The following is a 14533-nucleotide window of genomic DNA, read 5'->3' as shown; positions in this document are numbered from 1 at the left end:
TCATCTTGGTCAAATAGTCTGTGATCTTCTCTGAGCACCTTTGGGACAAACTTCTGCATTTTCAGTTCCTTGCAAATAATTTTGTGTACAATTCCTACATTGACATCAATCTGTGCACTTTTTGTCTCTACAGACACATGATAGTCCTTATCCATGAAATTCTTTATTTGGCCAATCAACTCCGGTGTTCTGACTTCCTTACTCCTCCCACACCTCTCATCATCCCTCACAGACTCCCTGCCTTCCTTAAATCTCTTCTGCCACTCAAAGAGTAATACTAGATTCATGCAAGATGGTCCAAAAACAGTCTGAAGCATTCCATATGTTTCTGTGGCATTTTTTTCAAGTTTAAAAACATAAATTTATTGCATATCATTCTTCTAATAAGGTGTCCTCACGTCCAGATTGCATTTTTGAAATTAACCAGCTGTGACAATCAAGCTTTTAGTAGGGTGTATTTCCATGGCAGGTGCTCATCTGAGCTGCAATCCCTCGTCCCCCTTCGCCAATCTTTCACGAGAAACACCCATCTGGCTGAAACTACTGTCAATAATTTTCCCCACTCTTTATCTGTGCCTAAATCCAAACGTAGATTCCATGAGCAAAGCTTCTTTCTTAGAACTGTACACCAGTGGAACTCTCTGCCGCTTGCTTGCTTCCCACCTGACTACAACTTGGACGTCTTCAAGTCCAACATTAACAAATTCCTGACAAACCGCCCCCTTAAGTAAGACACTCTATCAAAACCCCCAATACTAATGATTACTACAATACTATCTCATTGATTACTGTACACGCAATAACCCTTATCCCTGAGTGGCCTTCAGGCCTTGATAAGTGGTGACCCCCATGTAAAAAAAAAAAAAAAAAACAACTTGCTGTAGCTGTTCATTTGAACCTGAAATCATAAAAACTGGTCAGTTATCTCATAAGATCTATAGTAATGAAATACTGAATTTTCAAGAGTCTACAACAATTTTAAATGTGTGTACAAGAAGTCTTGGTACTTATTGAAGACAAAACACAAACATTATTTGTGGATTTTTAAAATGCAGAGAAGTTCAATTATTTTTAGAATTTGACAATTTGTCAGGATATGTACAGAATGGATTCTGCATTTTTGTTATTTTGGTCCGAGGATACTAACTTGAGTCAATTTTTTGAGAAATGAATGATTATGGTCAATTAACTCTCATATTTAACTTCCTTGGCCTTTTAGCATGGAGCAAAGTGTAGTATCTGTTCTGATGTGACACAGAGTCTATTCTATTCTCTCAGAGTAAAGGAAAAATTCTTATAGATTCAGATAATGTTATTTTTTTGGTATGTTTCACACTCCAGATTAAACAAAAAGTGGTAAAAAAAAAAATCAAATACACAACAAATAAATGTTACCATAACCAATAAAAGTTACTTTGCAACATACCTGCATTATTTTTGATGTTTTTAAGTAGTTTTAAATGGTTTTTATTTCATCAAACATTCATCTCTTTATGGCTTTTAAATTTCCAACCAAGATGGTTGCCATCTTGTCCATTTTTGCCAGCCCTGGTTTAGATTTGGGGGATGAGGACACCATTGGAGAGTCCCATCCACACAAGGAAAGTTTTATTTTTTATGGGGTAGGAGGTTCACTTATTTTTATTTCTCACCATTTGGTGCTGGTGGTGGTGGTGGTGGTGGTGGTGGAGTGGGGGGGGGGGCAAATCTCCCTATATAAATAAAAAGAAAATGTTATTTTTAGGATATAAAAATCTTTTCAAACAAGTATAATAAAACATATTAATGTCGCTCCTCTTGAACAATGTAGTAATGTTAGCTCTACCAAAGATATTGAGCACTCTTACCAGATATGATATTGTACTCTTATGGCCTCCAATAACATTGCATAACAAAGTACAGCGACATTGTTTTTTTCCGGGACAACATGCCCTTTAAACATATCTGCTCTACTCAGATATCGAGTACTCTGGGCTGACTAACTTATACTTCTTAACATATATGATAATGTATTAATCTTATTTTGGCTTGCAGTCAACACCAAGGATTTTGTCTAGTATGGAAAAAAACGGACTTCAAACAAAAACTGGTCCAGTTTAGCATTACTGAATGAATAGAAACATTTTATTGGTCCACGGACTCAGTCAGATTTGGACCTTAGAATTCATGTTTGTCCGTTCGTTCCCAAAATTCTCAATAACTACTCATTACATTTTTCTGAAATTTTGCATGAAGTTACAACTACACAGGGGAGGGAAATGTAACATTCTTGGATTTTTGATAAAAATTCTGGTTGCATCCCCAGGGGGCAAAAATCGCCAAAAAAAAAATAACATTTTTCGGAACATAGAATCTTTTCCGATCATTTTGCTGAAAAATTACCCAAAAGCAAGATCACATGGATATACATCTGGAAACGTAATATTTGATGCAGAGAAAATTCTGGGGCTTGAGCCCCAGGGTGTTTTAAAAGGTGAAAATTACCTTTTGGAGTTAGGGTTAGGGTTCTGTGAAAATTACCTTTTTCGGTTAATTTTTACTTTTCTCTTAAAATTCAAGGCATCAGTCGGGGGACCATATAGTTTTTGGGTTGTTGTAAATATCCTTCTTAAAAACGAAAAGAAATTTTTAAGTGGTTACGATTTAAAAAAGAAATATTCATGCATATAATAGTAATCAGATCTTTAAGATCAACCCTCAACAAGATCAACCCTCAACTAAATCAACCCTCAACTAAATCAACCCTCAACTAAATCAACCGGCGATAAAAAATTGCCTCTAATTATTTGTTTTTATTCTTTATTTTTGCAAACTGCCTCCGTGGGGAACCAAACAAATAATCTAAAGTATAAAACAAAAAAAATCTAAATTTCAAATTAAATAATAAAAAAAAAAAAAAAAAATTCTTTTAACCTTGCTAAAATACAAAAGCATAATAGCTTTAACTTTGTGGCAGTATATTTCGGCCACGGCCCATAAACCACAGAAGTTTTTCTTTAACCGAAATAAAAGATTTTATGTTTTCAAAAATAATCTTGCTGATCACTTATGGTTATTAAAAGCAATAAAAATTAAACAAAATAAAACGTCAGCCACAATGTGGGCATGAATGCAAAAACTAATACTTCTCAGTCAATTTTCTAACCCACTTGGCCATACCGACAGCCATAGCATGACACTGCAAATTTATGTATTTAAGGTAAACGAAATGAAAGCAATTAACCTATGCAAAGATGGTGAAATCGTTTAGAAAGAGACGATGTTATGACCCCTCCCCCCACCTCATCAGATTCTGCAGTCGTTAAGGTAGAAGAAAATGAATATTTTTTTCTAAATTTTTTATATTATATGTCCGAAGGATCGAAAGTTTTTAGACATTTGCTGTTTATATAATAGATGGTAACATTTATTTGCTGTATATTTGATTTTTTTACCATTTTTTCTGAATTGATGTTCCAATTGAGAGGGTCCCCTTTTGAGGAGCTGGATTTTTCCCCCTCATTAAAAACCAACCTCCTGTTGCGTCGGAGGGAGGGGGCAAATAAATCAGAACTCAATATTCAACCAAAAAATATGTATTAATTTCCAATTTTTGATTATATTAAAAACATTCCAATTTTTGATTATATTAATTACTTTCCAATTTTTAAATGATATACAATTGATCTTTGTAGGTGAAAAAAATAATGACTGTTACTATCTTTGAAATTTCACATCTTTGGCAAATGGCAGTCGATATCTTTATAAATCTTCGGCCTAGGCATATCAAAAAAAAAAAAAAAGTGATATATAAAAAAAAATCTACATATGCTAATTTATCAATGTAGGCAGATGTTTTTGTTTTCATAGATTTTAATTTTAAAGAAAATTGAAATACATTTTTTAGAATTTGTTGTACATCAGCTAAAAGAGATGATTTTACATATTTCAATTTGGAATCTTAAAACAAAAGTGATTCCTTAAAATCTGAAAAAAAAAAAAAAAATGTAAGATTGTTACCTCTTCTTCTTCACGGATGTTACATTTCACATAATTTATTTCTGAATTTTGAATTTGCTTTCTGAATGCTTCTGCGGCTTTCTCTAACCGCTCCACCTTTCGAGAAGCAATCATCACACGGCATCCTGAAGAGGGAAGAAAAAATAAAATCACAAATCTAGAGTCAAAATACATGGTGAGAAGATGGGGAAATAATCTTTCTTTAAACACCAACTATGGGTGAAGATCAGATGTGATAGAAGAAGGCTGCATCGCGTGGCATTTGACTGAAGATGGATACAGGTAGCATGTCTGTGTGTACGAAAAAGAGCCAAATTTGAATACGTGTTCCCTGCCTAGATGTGGAACACAATTCCGTCAAGTGTAATTTTATCCTTAGCCTCTTAGCTAGCTGAGTGAGTGCTCCACCCCCCCCTCCCGATTAGGAAGCCGCCAAGATCCCCACCCCCACCTAATTGCAATTTTTTTCTTTTCACCCATCTTGGAGAGAAAGAAATCAATCACTAAACCCCCCCACCTAATTTTCTTTTCTCCATTTCATCCCATCTAGAGAGCATCCCCACTTAGAGACTGGCCCGCAGGAGCTCAGGTTCCTTTACAAACCAAAGTGGAAAGGGCAGTCTATGAACTAGACGAGGTTGGGAGGACTCTAGTAATCACTACTGGAATTTTTTTTTTTTTTCCCGCCATCGACACAAATGAATTATTGTATTACCTTTATTGTTATCTTTTTTTTTTTACACGCTAATAAAAAATGTTTTAAAAATTGGGTGCTAAGTAGGACGTCCCCCAAGTACGAAAGGGCGAATGCGATATTACGGTGAAAGAAGATTCTAGCTAAGAGAAACTTTTTAGTTCTAGGGTGACAAGGGTGACCAACGACCCCCATTTTCCCCTTTTTAGTTGGCCTTGTGCCTAAGTTTTTTGTTCATGTTCATTTTTTGCCTGAATAAAGGATTTAATATCTCAAAGTATAGTATCTGTTCTTACTACATGCTGTACTTAAATGGCATAATTTTTGTGATATAAAGTGGGGGATCACTTTTCTCTATTAATTTGATGTAAAATGATCACCCACTTTACAACCAGTCAATCTCAAAGCCATTCAAGTCATTCTCCAGATCATTCAAGTTATTCTTGAAGGATTCCAGTTATTTTTTAAGCTTCAAGTCATTCTTAAGGTCATTCAAGTCATCCTTAAGTTCATTAAAGTCATTCTAAGTCATTTACTTTTTATTTTTTTTAGTCATTTCAGCCCATTTTTCGGTCATTTTAGTTTATCTTTAAGAATAACATATCAATCCTACATTCACGCATTCATTCATTACACGAGAGCATGCGACTAATGGCTATCGGCCTTGTTTTATGTTAAATGAATACACAAAACAATCCAAATTAATAGAAGTATAAATAGATTAACTATTCTATACTTTATCTCTTTTTTTCTGGGTAAGGTTGGTACATGGATAGCTGGTAAGTATAGAAAATGATTAAAAATGATTTTCTGTGGCCACAAAATAAAGTCTTCAAAAGTGATTTGCAACACTAGTCGTCTTCATTTTTGATTTGTGTTTGTTTTTAATGTATTGTAGGTAATCATCTGTTGGTGTCATATGAAATTGAAGCTGGGGAAGTTGTGAATATTATTCTAATGGGAATTGTACTATTACAGTGTTCCACGGGATAATTATTCATGTCGAAGTACCTGTCGAAAGGTCGTCAGCTGTGATGTTTTGAATTGACATCTTGTTTTGATGAGCCGTTTCTTTTGGTTGAAAACAGCGACATACCAAATTGACTTTTTCCATATAAAAATCAAATTATTTCTTTTTTAACAAAGTTTTATTTTTATAAAAAAAAAAGTTTTTTTTCATTTTTATATATACCTATATGGTACTGATCCGTGCTATTTTTTAAATCGTATTTCCAAGTTTAATTAAAGTTTTATGATATATTTTTTTTTTTATTCAATTGTAAGGTTAAAGTACAGAATAGGTACAAAACACTCTCCTCTCCCCATGTTAAGAATGGCTTTTTAAATAACGTTATTATTTCAGCATGGGTCAATAAGTGCACTAGAATGTATATAAGTACAATTGTTGAATGTTATTTCAATTACTTTCGATTTTTTAAAAACTTTAAAACGGAGCGTTCTCCACAAGTTTTACCAAAAATCAGCCACAATTACGTTCTGATATATTGTGTTTTAAAATGGCGGACCCTCAATTTAAGTGCAGGAGGATAAGTCATTTTGTCATGCTGAAATGGTTGCAGAACTTTTCCACATTAAAAAACATACGATAAAACTCGATAATTCGATAAATTCTATTTTTACTTGTAATTATTTTTCTACTGAATCATTTTTTGTATTTTTAAAAATTTATACTAAATTTGACATGGCACAGAAGTACGAAATAATGTTTTCACCTGAAATGATGCGCTGGTTAAAAATATCTACACAAGCAAAGCACCCGTTTTGATAAATTTTTACGACCTGCCGCAGCGTATTATAAAAACCCCAACCTCCCCATCTTAAGAACGGCTTTTGGATTAAGCTCCTCCCAACCGCGAAAGCCGTTCTTAACATGGGAGATTGGGGAGGTGTTTATTCCCAAAAGCCGTTCTTAAGATGGGTGGTTGGGAGTGTTTATACTACGTTGGGGCAGGTCGTAAAAAATAACCCCTTTTTTTTAAACCAGTTATTACATCTAATTTACTCTCATTGCAGAAAAGGTGGGCGTTAATTCAGTTTTGGCGGACATGTTGTGAACTTGTGTACCTGCAACAGAACTCATTTAAATTTACTAAAATTAAATCAACCATTCCAACTTTATTCAACGACAGATGTCTTCAAACATATTGGTACTAGTACAGTACACTTATTGATCCGTGCTGAAATAATAACGTTATTATTTAAAAAGGCATTCTTAACATGGGGAGGGGAGGGTTTTTTGTATTCTGTAGAATAGAAAATAAAAACATCATAAAACTTTAAACTCGGAAATACGATTTAAAAAATAGCGCGGATCAGTAAGTGCACTAGTACCCAATTATTCTTCTTCTTACAAAGCAAGAACGTTTAAATTGAATGAAGCGGTCGAATACCGCAAAGTTTTAGAAATTCGTTCTCGTCGTCATGCGTTTTCAAAGTCAAACATTCTTCAAGGTTTGTTTTTACTTACCCAGATGCAACAACTCCGTGACAATAGCTTGTCCGATTCCCGTAGCACCACCAGTCACTATCGCAACTTTCCCTTTAAAAAGATTAGGGCGGAAAATACTTCGTATTGAACCTGGCATGGTTACAAATTTGTTAGTTGAGTAAAGTTAAGTTTTACTGCCTTTCAGCGCGAGTTATTCAGGGGAGGTAATTTAAAGGCGATTAGAGTTACCTCCACCTGATTTTCTCGAATTCTCAATGAAAACTTTAAGAGATCATTTTTCCTCCGTTTTGTGTCCCCGAAATAATTCGCAATGAAAACAATTGAACGCATTTTGCCATTTAATAGAGAAATTCCTTTTTTAGTCATATAATTTATTGAAAATGAAATGCGTTTCGGCTCGAACAATTTAATGTTACTTAAAATAAATAAATTAAAATCAATTTGTACCTAATTGATTCGTCTGCGAGATAATTGACCTGTTAGGCTAACAGGTCAATTATCTCGCAGACGAATCAATTAGGTACAAATTAAATTGATCGGATGATACTACACTTTTCTCGAAGCTAACAGGCTGTTAGCTTCGAGAAAAGTGTAGTATCATCCGATACTACACTTTATCTTTTTGGTACTTATCCACTTATTGATCCGTGCTGAAATAATAACGTTATTATTTAAAAAGCCATTAACGGAATTTTGGATTCGTCACCAAAATCCGTTTTTCATGGTAACAAAAATGAAAGAAAAAAAAAAAAGGAAAAAATGCATTCAAACCAAATTTGTTGGAGAAGGGAAACTAATAGAAATGAGCAAAAGAAATACACACCCGAATGTGTTTAAAATGATCCAAATTTATTAAAACAAAAAGTTATCAATTGCCTTTATTTCCCATGGCTGAGGTAAAAAAAACAAAAAAAAAACAACCCGTATGAAACATTAACAATAAATAAAAAATAATACAAAAAAGACGACAATTCTTACTTGTAAGAAAGGCTGAAAGAAAAGAACATATAAAAACAGAAAACAAAAAAGTCCTTTTTTTTTAAATTCAGTCCTTCTTTTAACGAAATGTTCAGTCTTTCTTTAACAAAATGTTTTTTTTTTCTTTTCCGAAAGTAATCACAAACAAAAAGTTTATTTCTTTTTTTATTTTTATTTTTTATTTTTTATTACATTTTCACCCCAAACAAGGCACATTGCCATTTTGGTGTAGGGGGCTATTATCAGGGGCAACAGCTACTGGGGCAGTGGGGCAGTGGGGCACTATGTAGGCATTTGGGCAGCAAGATGTCTGTTCACGTTGCACTTGAACTTCTGCACGTCAGTACAGTTGTGGAAGCAGGGACTTGGAATGGAATTAGAAAGTCTAGCGGTTCTGGGAAAGAAACTACTGGAGTAGAAAGATCTTTTACATCTAGGGATCTCTACTGTGTCGAGGTGGGATTTTGCAGCCTGTCGGGTCTGTCGAGGGTGTTCACGTCATGGGGGCACAAGTGCTTGCAGTTCGTTAGAGCATTCACCATTAAAATACTTGTAGAACAGGCTGAGGGATGCAACGTTTCGTCGATGGGACAGAGGCTGAAGCTAAGATGTCAGTTCAGGGCCTATCAGATTTGCGACTCTCTTTTGAACTTTGTCAAGGAGCGAGAGACTAGTAGCCGATGCACCAGCCCAAATATGACAACAATACTCCATACATGGGCGAATGATGGCCTTATAGAGGTACAGGATACTTTCGGGTGTTAGTAGTTTTTTAGCACGGTAGAGAGAGCCCACCTTCCTCGCAGCGGCCCTGGCAATGCCCTCGATGTAATTGTTTCAACTCATGTTTCCTGTGAACGTTAGGCCAAGGAGCTTGAAAGACGTACTCTCAGATAAAGAGTCGTTGGCCATTGCTATAGGTGGTAAAGAAGGTTTCTTGTAATTATTGAATGAAACTAGTTTAGTCTTGGCGGCATTGAACGTGGCCATCCATTTTTGTCCCCATTCCACTACAGATTGGAGGTCATCCTCTAGTGTTTCTGACATTTCTTTAGAAATGTGTTCATTTGTTTTCCTGTCGTGCCTGTTATAGAGTGTGGTATCATCAGCATATATACCTATCTCAGAGGAAATTTTGTCGGGGAGGTCATTTATGAATATCAGGAACAGTAGAGGTCCAAGGATAGACCCCTGGGGCACTCCCGCATTTATATCATATTGTTTAGATGCATGACCGTTGAGGACAACCTGGATTTTTCTCTTATCTAAGAAGGATTTAATTATGTTAAGTATTCTATCAGTGATACCCTATGATCTAATTTTCCTGAGGAGATCCTCATGCCATACCTTGTCAAAAGCCTTAGTGATATCTAGAGCTACTGCTCTGCCCTCCCCCGCCTTAAATGGGAGAAAGAATTAAAATAATTTTCCTTCATGAAGGTTCAGGTACCTTTTAATTCAAAGAGGAGAAACAGAAGACCATAAAGCGGATTTGGTAGGCTTTATGTGTACAAATACGGGGTAAATTCTTGTATTATGGAAGATTTCCTTTCTGGAGGAAACTTTGGTTGAATTATCTTTTAAGTTCCTAGAACAAAGAGGGAATTTTCTTTCTAGGGCCGATATTCTGCTCGTCTCGTCGGCGAAATTAATTTGTGTTCTTTACAGAAAAGAACTCTTCAAAACACGACGGTTTCTTTCGTTAATCTTTTGAGACTAATAATTTGTAAGACTCTTGTTTGCCTTTTAATAACTGGTACTAATTTTCCAGTCGTAAGAAACTAGTTGTCTTTTAATGACTGGGAATAAAATTACGTTAAAAGTTTAGTACCTCGTAATGGAGTTCTAAACAAACGCCTTTCTCCAAAGGAGGAGAGAAAAAAACGTAAGAATTTAACGTCAAAAATCCTTTTGACGGAGCCAAAATTAGCCTCCTCTTCTTAGGCCGGCTAGGCTCGAACTGATGAAACTGGGGAAAAGTTCTTTCTTCCCCTTCCTCACCCCACTCCAGAAGGTGGCAGAGTAGCCGACTGCTAGAAGGGAATTATAACGATGATGATGATGATGATGATGATGGAAATGGCCTGCAAAGGGCCGGTCAAAAGAGTGCTTTCCTTTCACTAAATGTCGAGATGAGAAATAGGTGTACATAAAAAAAAAAAAAAATTATTTCATTATTAAAAATTTCAACATCATTCTTAACATGGAGAGTGGGAGGGTGTTTTGTACCTATTCTGTACTTTAACTATACAATTGAATAAAAAAACATATCATAAAACTTTCATTAAACTTGGAAATACGATTTAAAAAAATAGTGCGGATCAGTAAGTGCATTAGCACCATCTTTTTCCCCTTGGTCAGTGAAAAAAAATCCTTTTAGACTGAGATAATTATTATTTGGCCCTCTTGCACTTTAAGGAAACTAAAATATTAAGAAAAAATGGAACGAAGTCGTATTACACCGGTTGAAAAAATGTCATTCGGTTGGATAGCGATATATGGACGTCATTGCTATAAAATATTGATAAAATTTAAAAATTGAAATTATTGGAAAAGAATTTAATAATTAATAGTATAAAAAATAATATTGTAAAAGAATTTTCTAACTTTTTTAAAGTTAAGATAGAATTTAAAAATTGAAATTATTGTAAAAGAATGTAATAAGTATTTAATAATAGTATAAAAATAATTGTTGTAAAAGAATTTTTAAAGAGTTAAAGTCATTTAATTAACGCAATTCGGTCGCCTGTTTATAGTGAACTATTTTACTTTTATTTTAAATTTAAAAAAGTTAATTAGCTCTCCAATTATTACGATAAAATATGGGTAGAATTTAACAATTGAAATTATTGTAAAAGAATTTAATTACTAAGTATTTAATAATTATTATTAAAAAAAATGATATTGTAGAAGAATTTTTAAAATGTTAGTCATATTTAAGTAACAATTCCGTCGATGTTTGTCATTTTATTTATAAAGGGAAGGGAAAAGTAGAAGAGTAGGGAGAAAGAGAGAAATAAGGGAAGTATATCGTAGCAGCATCATAGTAGTAGTTCACTACACGAGTCCCCCTCCAAATAACGGAGTTAAGTATCCTCCACAGAATTATTAAATATGTATATTACCTAAATTTGTTTAAAAATAAAAGTACTCATTTTTCTTTTTCCATGTTACTTTCCTACCAGATCCAAACTTACGTTTAAAAAATTGTTTTAAAAATTCCTGCATTAATAAAAATCATTTATTAAAAAATAAAATCTGTTTTCTAATATTGTCGATTTCATTATTCCATTTTTTTTTTAATTTATAAAATGACATCAATATTTCGCTATCCAATCAAATGACATTCTTTCAACCGGTGTAAGACGACTTCTGTTCCATTTTTGTTCAACGTGTTTTAGGTTCCTTAAAGTGCAAAAGGGCCTATTATTAGGTGTATCAGAATTTTGAGGGAATTTTTGACACCCTCACACAAAACTGCGAATAAAATATAAAAAACTCGTAATTTCTCATTTTAAAGTGGGTTGTTTATTTTCTTTATGGAATATACTTCCAAAATAAACTATTAAATTTGTTTAAAAAATAAGAGAAATATAATTAAAAAAAAAAAAAAAACATTGTTTACAAAGTGCCGGCGCGCTTTCATGCAGCCATTTTTTTACGTAATGAAATCAATTGAATTTTACGAGTTAAATATTTTTCAATTTTTAAACTTTAAAAATCTATCAAAATGTTTCTATTGGTTCAATTTTTACGATATTTTCAGGGTCAATGTGAAATTTTATGCTCTTTTCAATAAACTTAAAAACTTAATATAATATTTTGGACAAAAATTTTTTTTAACTCCCCCCCTTTTAAAATGTATATTAAAATTTTAATAATTAATCTATGTACCAAAATCACAAATTGAAGATAAAAGATCAATAAATAAAATATTCTAATTTAAAACAAAAAAGAATAGTTTTTTTGGAAATTTACCTGTAAAGTCCAAAGTGTAAAACCTTATTTTTAAAAAACACATTGAATTTTTTTTTTAAGTGGAAGCTTATGTTATGCTTAGAATATCAAGTAAATATGGGATGCTTACAACAATTTTTTCTATTTCATTCAATATTTCTTTTTTAGATATAAAAAAAAAAATTCAGTCGATAAAGAAGTATTAAAATATATCAATCAAAAACGCATGTATTTCATTAAGAGAATAAAAAAAAAATTAAAAATCGGTCAATTGTTTTTTTTTTTTTTTTTGTTTAACAATAAAAACTTATAAGTGAATGTGTTCGGTTTTTAAGTACGGAGGACCAAAATACTAAATTTGGTTTACAGAACGCATTAAAAAGACATATAAATTATGTCCTTTTAAGGCGCCGGAATATAAAGGCGAATAAAATCAGACTTGTTTCCCTTTATTTGAACAGTTAAAAAAAAAACTGTGAGTTTGCATTTGTTTTTAATCCTTGTTTTAAAAAGTATTTTATTTAAAAAGGACATGGAATATAAGTATAAATATGGATAAATTCTTAACAATGAACAATTGAACTACTCATCGAATACTAGTTTTTATAGGTAAGTAATTTTTTTGAATTTATATATATTTTTTATAATCGAAGGAAGTAAAATTTCGTTGTTTTTTTTTTTTTAAACCTTTTTTAAGGAAAACCGATTTAAAAAAACAAATATTGCATAATTTGCTTTTAAACCTGTTATTTTTTTAGATTTTGGTCTTTGCTCCTTTAATTAAAAAAAATAGGGTTTGAATTAGATTTTTCAAGAAGTTATAAGCTTCGAAAGACAGTAAGTCTAAATATTCCAGTGTTTACCACGAATTTTTGTAGACGATTTCTGACACTGCTAGCCTATTATTTATGTCTCAAACCAGAGTAACCATGGTGAGGGAGGGATTTTAACATAAAAAAATGACCTTGCGTCTAACTTTGCCTTCCTGGGTAGGCAAGCAACACGTTAAATTATCATTTACTTTACGTAAACGTCTGGAGAACAACAAAAAAAAAAAATACAGACAATTACTGTCTGCAGAACACGTTAAATTATCATTTACTTTAAGAAAAATGTTGGGTGCAAGTCTAGTGTATAAGAAATTTGTTTCTTATCATTGAGCACTTTCAGTTTAGCTCTTATGCATAGATCATCATATAAGGATTAGATCATTCTGACAGACGTTAAAAAGCATTTTAAAAAATAAATGTTTAAAATTCAACAGCATTTTTCTCGCGGGTAACGGTAGCTGAATGGATATGGTCCTTGCTAATGAAGCCACAGATGGCTTCTGTCACTGGGTTCGAATCTATCGACTGGTGTTAATCGTGACACCATGCACTGATGATTCCCAAAAGGATGAAACACTAGTGTCTGTAGGTATTTAATAATTATTATAGTAAATAATTATATTTTTTGAAGGTAGTATCATTTAAGGCAATCCCAGCCAAAAAGAGAATAGCTCAATATACTGAGGAGATGAGCCAGCATCGAAAATCCAAAGGTTAAGGAAAAAAGAATATGAACTGTATTCTTTATTCAAACAATTAAACCATTAAAGCATATATTAAAGACAAAAGCATAAAATTTTCTAAACATAATAATATTGCATTTTATTTTCACCAACCCCATTAAATTTTATGAAAATACTAGCAAAGATCCCTGCACTTCACGCAGGACTTTGCTGTACACTCGGGTACCTGCTTTGCAAGAGCAACTATTGCTTAAACTGTTTAAATTTTTTTAACTACCTCCTGAAGTGACTGAAATCCAACTATGAACTTTAAAGCAAATAGATGAAATCAAAGTTGACACTTATATTGTTACACATAAAAATTGAAACAATTACAAAGAATCACAATGGTTAACATTTGTTTAATTGGTTGAGGGGATGGAAGTGGAGGAGGGTGATCTGATTCAAATTCACAAAGAAGTTGGCTTGTGCCATGGTGACAGCCCCTGGGATGGTGATGAACCCCAACTTGGTGTGCACCATCCGTAGGTGGGTGAGTTTATGAAGAGCCGCAGTGAATATGACCTTGATATGAAAAATAGTGTGCACCATCCCTAGGTCAGAGACCATCACCATGTCCGGTTTGTTCATGATCGGTCTAGTGGTGTGGGCTGTAAGAGAGTATATATACATAGCCTATGACCTTGACCTTTGACCTTAACCTTGAAAAATGGCGTGCACCATCCCTAGATAGGGGACTATTAACATCCTAAGTTTGGCCATGATCGGTCCAGTGGTGTGAGCTGTAGGAGAGTTGGACACACACACACACAAACGCTACTACTTTATATGTATAGATATTCGAGTCAGGCAAAATATTTTAAATTATATAAATGTAAAAAGGCTGAAAAATCATATTAGTATTGTTGTTTTTATTTTTTTA

General features: G+C 33.2%; 1 protein-coding gene across 1 annotated transcript in view; it reads right to left on the bottom strand.

Annotated features, from left to right (window-relative positions):
* Positions 1–7376, bottom strand: part of LOC145276734 (peroxisomal trans-2-enoyl-CoA reductase-like) — a 64421-nt gene extending 57045 nt beyond the window's left edge. Inside the window, exons 1-2 of the mRNA XM_080127960.1 lie at positions 7182–7376; positions 4000–4124 (exon numbers count right to left, since the gene is read on the bottom strand). Coding sequence (XP_079984086.1) covers positions 4000–4124; positions 7182–7299 — 243 coding nt within the window. The 5' untranslated portion in view covers positions 7300–7376. The remainder of the gene's footprint in view (positions 1–3999; positions 4125–7181) is intronic.
* Positions 7377–14533: the final 7157 nt, after the last annotated feature.

This window comes from Euprymna scolopes, chromosome 1 (genome assembly GCF_053919585.1).
Source record: "Euprymna scolopes isolate OS-2025 chromosome 1, ASM5391958v1, whole genome shotgun sequence".
Classification (NCBI taxonomy): Eukaryota; Metazoa; Mollusca; class Cephalopoda; order Sepiida; family Sepiolidae; genus Euprymna; species Euprymna scolopes.
The sequence above is the reverse complement of the archived record's forward strand: the minus strand, read 5'-3'. Positions and strand labels throughout refer to the sequence as shown.